This window comes from Lepidothrix coronata, unplaced genomic scaffold (assembly GCF_001604755.1).
Source record: "Lepidothrix coronata isolate B3197 unplaced genomic scaffold, Lepidothrix_coronata-1.0 Scaffold293, whole genome shotgun sequence".
Lineage (NCBI taxonomy): Eukaryota > Metazoa > Chordata > Aves > Passeriformes > Pipridae > Lepidothrix > Lepidothrix coronata.
In genome coordinates, this window is record NW_016690473.1 from 564,065 (window position 1) to 570,199 (window position 6,135).

The following is a 6,135-nucleotide window of genomic DNA, read 5'->3' on the forward strand; positions in this document are numbered from 1 at the left end:
CCTATAATTACAGCCTCTCCCACATCCAACCCAAACTTCCTATTATTTTGCCAGTGGCCTTTTCATGAAGACAGAGAGCCTGACAAGCTGGAGTGAGGCATCTGAAGAAGCACTTAACTCTGCTGTGGCCTAAATATTCTAGCAACTGTGTGCTCTGTCCATTTGGAAGCACCACTCCTCTGCATCTCCTTTGATTTATTGCAGCAAAGCCTGTGTAACTTGTATGATATTCTGTGCACACCACATTAATATCCTCTAGTATAAGCCACAGTGAAAACCACCCTTTCCCCCAGACATTTTCCATCCCACCAGCTCTATTTATTAACAGGCACAGAGGTGATTTCCACACCACCATGTGGAAGCTGCTGTCTCTCCAACACTCAGGGGCTGTGCAGCATCTGTCTGACACCCTGACCACGGTGCTCTCCCCTCTGGCAACGGGAGCTGCTCCCACTCAGCTCTCCAGGGTTTTCTCAGCCCCTCTGTGCTGGGGTTTGTGGTGGCCACAACAGTCACTTTGCTCCAGCATGGCCTGTAATCCACCTGTGTCAGGAGTTGCCTGGGAGGAGACAGCGCCATGTGCCCTCCAAACCCATCTCAGGATGAATGAAGTGCTCTCAGAAAGGGTGAGGAGGGTGATGAGCACTGCACCAAAAGCAGTTTTTCCAAGTTTTTCCCAACCAGCTCAGTTTGACTCAGTCAACTCTCTCAGCCGCTGCTCTCTTCCACACCAATCCCTGGATTCAGTCCCACTTACACCACCCCGTGCTCACTCCTTGTTTTGGTCTTTTAATTAGTGCAATTAGCCCCCCAGGAGTCCTTCTCCTCCCTGGCCTCGATGGCAGAGCAATCCCACCTTCCCAGCTCTCCCTCTGATGCCAGGAGGGACACAGCTCTGCCTTGTCCTGCCTTTCTTGCAACTCACACCCTGTACGTGTTTCAAAAAGGCTTCAGTCAATTTTAGAATTGAAAAACTGACTTGGATAGGGAAATTAGTGCTCCAGTAGAAAGCAAAAGGCAGTGCTCTAGAACATTGTTAAATTTAAGTCTGGAAAATGAACTTTAACAAAAAGCATTCCAGTAATGGACTGTGGCAGCTTTTAGTGAAATCAGCTCCAGCAGTTTGATTTTCCCAGGAACACAGTGAGATATACTCCAGCAGCCTTGAGCCATGGAATAAGCAAGCAGACAGTTTTATGATAAATGGTCCCAGAAACTCAAATTACAGCTGCAGCAAATGAACAATATGTTTAAATTACCCGGTGGCTTTTCGTTTGGGCCACTGGTATCCGGGTGTGCACTGACACCTAGTGGGATGGCCCCGGGCTGGGAGACGAGGGGAAACTGGGTTTATTTTGTTACAGAACATCAACAGCCAGCCCTCCCTGATGCTAAACATCCTTTCCCATGGGGGGAGTGGTTGGAATTAGATATCTTTGGGGTCTTTCCCAATCCAAACCATCCCCTATAAATGCCATGAGAAGCCAAAGTGTTGGGTTATTTGTGCCCCTTCCTCTCCTGCAAGCAAAGTGGGTTAGTTTTGATTTCTAAATGCTGCACCTTTGCCAGGCAAAGGGCTGGTTTATCACTTTTCCTCTTGTTCCTGCTCTCCCTGCCCAGGTCACCCCCCTCCTCACCCATGGGCACGGATGGGGAGAACAGGAAGGATTTACTGTGGATCAATGCAAGTCTAAAGGTGCAGGTGTAGCGAGAGCTCTGCCAATCCTGATGTTAAAATTCAACCTGGTTGAACAGCAGGGTGCCAAAATCAGTGTGATCACACTGGGAATACAGGCTTGGGAATCTTTCCTGGTGTGAGCCACAGCACTGATGGCAGAACCAGAGTGGTTTAGGTTGGGAGGGACCTTAGAGCCCATCTTATTCCACCCCCTCCCATGGGCAGGGACACCTCCCACTAGCCCAGGTTGCTCCAAGCCCCGTCCAACTCGGCCTCGAACGCTTCCAAGGATGGGGCAGCCACAGCTTCTCTGGGCAACCGGTGCCAGTGCTTCCGGAAGTGATCTTAGGTTGAAAGCAAAAATAAAAAGGCAAAAAGGAGAACAGGGCAATCCCTTCCAGAGCAGCTGGGCCCTCCGCTGGCAACACCTCCTTACTGTGCGAACCTCACAGCACTCGTTATCTTTATTTCTGGGTGTGAGAGCATCACTCCACCGCTGCCCGCTTCCCCCGTGCCCCCCCGCCCGCCCGGGGACGCTCATCCCTACTGCAGGCGCGCTACTGCCTCCGGGGAGGCACCGCCGGAACCTCCCCGTTCTCTGCGGGCCATCCCGGCGATAATTCCGGCAGCCGGAGCCCCACAGCCCCAACAACACCACTGCGGTCCCCCCGCTCCGTCCCCGCTCCTCCCGCACCGCCCCGGATGCAGCCGCGCCGCCCCGAGCGCTTCCGCCTGCGCCTGCGCCGAGCGCTCGGCGCTCCCATTGGCTGGCGGGCAGGGCGGGGCCAGGGGCGGGGCGGGTGCGGGATGGGGGAGCGGGGGGCGCTGCGGGTGAGATCCAGGTGAGATCCAGGTGAGATCCAGGTGAGATCCAGAGGAGGATCCAGAGGAGGGGCTCCCCCGGCGATGCGAGGGCCCGGTGCGGCCGTGCTGCGCTGCCTCGGCTCCCTGCTGTGCCTCTGGGCGCTGCGGCTCCCGGCGGGCCCCGGCGCGGCCGCCCGCGGGCTGGACGTCGCTTCGTACCGGTGAGTGCGGGGCGGGAGGGGCGGGGACCGGGCCGGGCCGGGTTGGGCCGGGACTGAGCGCGATGTGCCTGTGCTGCAGGGAGAGGGTGCGGGCCATGTTCTACCACGCCTACGAGCACTACCTGGAGAGCGCCTTCCCCTACGACGAGCTGCGGCCGCTGACTTGCGACGGGCAGGACACCTGGGGCAGGTGAGGGGTGTCCCCGCGATGGGCGTGGGGATGAGCGTCCTTCCCCCACCCCCCCGCCGGGTCTCACCTCGCTTCTCTCCTCCTCCACAGCTTCTCCCTCACGCTCATCGACGCCCTGGACACGCTGCTAGTGAGTACGAGCCGGCCCTGTATGGTTTTGTGGAGGCAGAGCTAAGTGTAAAAAAGAATAAGCAGAGAGGAGGTAGAGTTAGAGAAATAACCACAGTGCTCGTAACTGCGCTGGAGTCTCGTGTTTGGCGTTGTTCCTGAACACCTGCAGCACCCACACTGTGCCCTCAAGGCCACTGAGAACTGCCTGCACACCTGGTTTTTACGTGGCAGTGACAGAAAGTCAGCTATTCATTGACCCTGGAGCTTTGTGTTTCACTTGGCATCACCCCTGGGGAGCAGGTGGCCAGAGCTCCCCATCCCTCACACCTCCTAACTCTGGAATAAAGGCCTAAAATGTGTCAAGAAAGCATTTTAAACACAATGAAACTGTCAATCCCCTCTTTAGTACTATCCGTAATTAATGATTTCACAAAATAGCGAAACAAAACTAGAATCAGCCCCAAGCACTGAACTGCCACTTGTTTTCCCATGAACTCTAAGCTTTGTTCCCTGTTCTTCTGTTCCCCTGCAGATCTTGGGGAACGTTTCTGAGTTCCAGAGAGTTGTCAATGTGCTGCAGGAAGGGCTGGACTTCGACATTGATGTCAATGCATCTGTCTTTGAAACCAACATTCGAGGTGAGGTGGGTTTTCCTGGGGGGTTTGTGGTGGATTTCCTTCCTGTTCGAGCCTCTGAGCTGCACACAAGGGTAATGTGAGGTGGTGGTCACAGGGAATTTTTGGTGCAGAGTGACAGGACATGTAAACAGGCAGAAAAATCCGAAAGAAATTCACTTCCTTTTTCTCTTTGCACATCCCTCTCAGCTTCCTGCCCCAGCAGAAACAGAAGTAGGCGTGGCAGTTTCAATATTCTCGTGTGAGGTTTTGAGCCTTGGAATAAACATCTTTTCCACTGAAACAGGACAGATTATACCCTGTCTTCCTTCACACACTGTTTTGGAATAGAGATTATTGATTTCTAGTTTTGGCCTTTTCTCCTTGAAAATCACAAAGGCCTTTGGAGTCTTGTACCTGACCGAATTCCTGACTGCTTCAGTGCCATCCAACTAAAAACACTGTCAGGGTACAAAACTGTTAGTTATGCTTTTGTTGTCTCTCCTGTCAGCTATTGCTGAGCCAACTTTACAGCAGTGTAATTTCTCTGTGTTTGTGGTGGTTATTGTTACCGTAGACAAACCTGTGAAATAACTAATATTAACTAATATAGCTATATTAGCTATATAAAACTAATAGCTAAATATAGCTGCCTCTGTCAGTCACGCAGGAAGTTGTGTCTCTGGCCTGGGCAGTTTTCTCCAAGGAGTTTAAGAACTTTACACAAACATAGTATTCAACTTTCTGGAAGAAATTATTCAGGATTCCTCTCACAGAGGTTCGTGTTCATTACACTGTTCTATAATGTCATATATACCCTGATAGTCCTCAGGGCAGTGCAGCTGTAGTAGGGCAAGTGGGATCTGATGCTTCTAAAGAAATATATCATAGAATCTGAGAGTGTTTTGGATTAGAAGGGACCTTAAAGACCGTCTTGTTTCCAAGGGGCAGGGACACTTTCCACTACCCCAGGTTGTTCCAGCCTGGCCTTGGACACTTCCAGGGATGGGGCAGCCACAGCTCTCTGGGCAGCCTGTGTCAGGGCCTCCCCACCCTCGTGGGGAAGAATTCCTTCCCAATATCCCATCTAACCCTGCCCTCTGTCACTTTGAAGCCGTCAGTCACCCCTTGTGCTGTCACTCCACACACAGACTTGCAGGAACAATCAAACCGCTCTTCCGTGGCGTTTGAATGAGGCCGGGAAGGACGAGCCACCTCACTTCTCTTCCCTGTAAAACTGTGCCTCTGATAAGGAGGAATATAACTGGTGTTGGATTTCATTCCTTCCCCATTGTTCAATGGGTTCTCCTGTGCCCTTGCAGTGGTGGGGGGGCTCCTCTCTGCCCACCTGCTCTCCAGGAAGGCTGGTGTGGAGGTCGAGGCGGGCTGGCCATGCTCGGGGCCTCTCCTGAGGATGGCAGAGGAAGCAGCTCGTAAACTGCTGCCAGGTGAGCCCTTCTCTGCTTTGTGTCACTGTGCTGTGGGTTAGGAGGTGGCTGCTGGCTTTGGTGAACATGTACAACTTGATGTGTCAGCTCATAAACCAGCCCTGTGTTCCCTGAGCTCAAAGCAAGGGAAAATGCAGTTGTATACGTGCATATCAAGTGTTGCGTGGGCTTAACACATCAGTTTGTGGCTTGCTGAGGGGAAATGTACTTCATATAAATAATAAATAAAGGCTGTGAAACAGCAGCTTGTAAAGACAAGGAGATGCAGCCTTATCTCCTCTCTGTGGGCTGCAGCTGGGATGTGTTCCCTGATGGCATGGCACTGTCCACCCAGGGCTGCCACGGAGGGATCACAACCTCAGTGCTGGCACTTAGCCGGAAAAAAAGTAGGGATGCTGCTCTGGCAAGGTGGAAGAGATCCACAGTACCTTCCCAGGACTGTGTTTACCTTGGGACTGCCCCTCCCAGGGTCACACTGCTGCTCATTGTGTTCTTTAAAGTCTCTGCAATCACTCCAGTCCCACTCCTTGCCTGTGTGCAGTGGGCTGTGAAGCACATGTTGGCTTGAGAGTCTGTTAAACATGACCTTGAACACTCATGTGACCCAAAAATCCTGTGTTTCAGCTTTCCAGACCCCAACTGGGATGCCCTATGGCACAGTGAACCTCCTGCATGGAGTCAACCCTGGGGAGACCCCAGTTACCTGTACTGCTGGAATTGGTACATTTATAGTGGAATTTGCCACTTTAAGCCACCTCACTGGTGACCCAGTGTTCGAGGATGTGGCCAGGAAGGCTTTGAAGGCCTTGTGGAAAAATCGCTCAGATATTGGGCTGGTGAGTGAGGAATGGACTTGGACTGTGCTGCTTTCTGTGTGGTTTTGTGGATGCAATGCTGAGTGTGAAAAAGCATAAAGAGGGAGGAGATAGAATTGGATAAATAACCACAGTGCCCATAACTGGGCTGAAGTCTCGTGTTTGACATTGTTCCTGAACACCTGCAGCATCCACATCTCTGCTTTGCTAGTGCAGCCCAACATTATCCCGTTGTTCTGTCCCCTAACAGATGT

General features: G+C 52.4%; 1 protein-coding gene across 1 annotated transcript in view; it reads left to right on the forward strand.

The window, feature by feature from the left end:
- Window positions 1-2,534: 2,534 nt before the first annotated feature.
- The window catches only part of EDEM2 (ER degradation enhancing alpha-mannosidase like protein 2), a 7,170-nt gene continuing 3,569 nt past the window's right edge, over window positions 2,535-6,135 (forward strand). Inside the window, exons 1-6 of the mRNA XM_017837138.1 lie at window positions 2,535-2,703; window positions 2,783-2,893; window positions 2,984-3,023; window positions 3,537-3,642; window positions 4,941-5,066; window positions 5,691-5,938. Of these exons, the coding sequence (XP_017692627.1) occupies window positions 2,585-2,703; window positions 2,783-2,893; window positions 2,984-3,023; window positions 3,537-3,642; window positions 4,941-5,066; window positions 5,691-5,938 (750 nt within the window). The 5' untranslated portion in view covers window positions 2,535-2,584. The remainder of the gene's footprint in view (window positions 2,704-2,782; window positions 2,894-2,983; window positions 3,024-3,536; window positions 3,643-4,940; window positions 5,067-5,690; window positions 5,939-6,135) is intronic.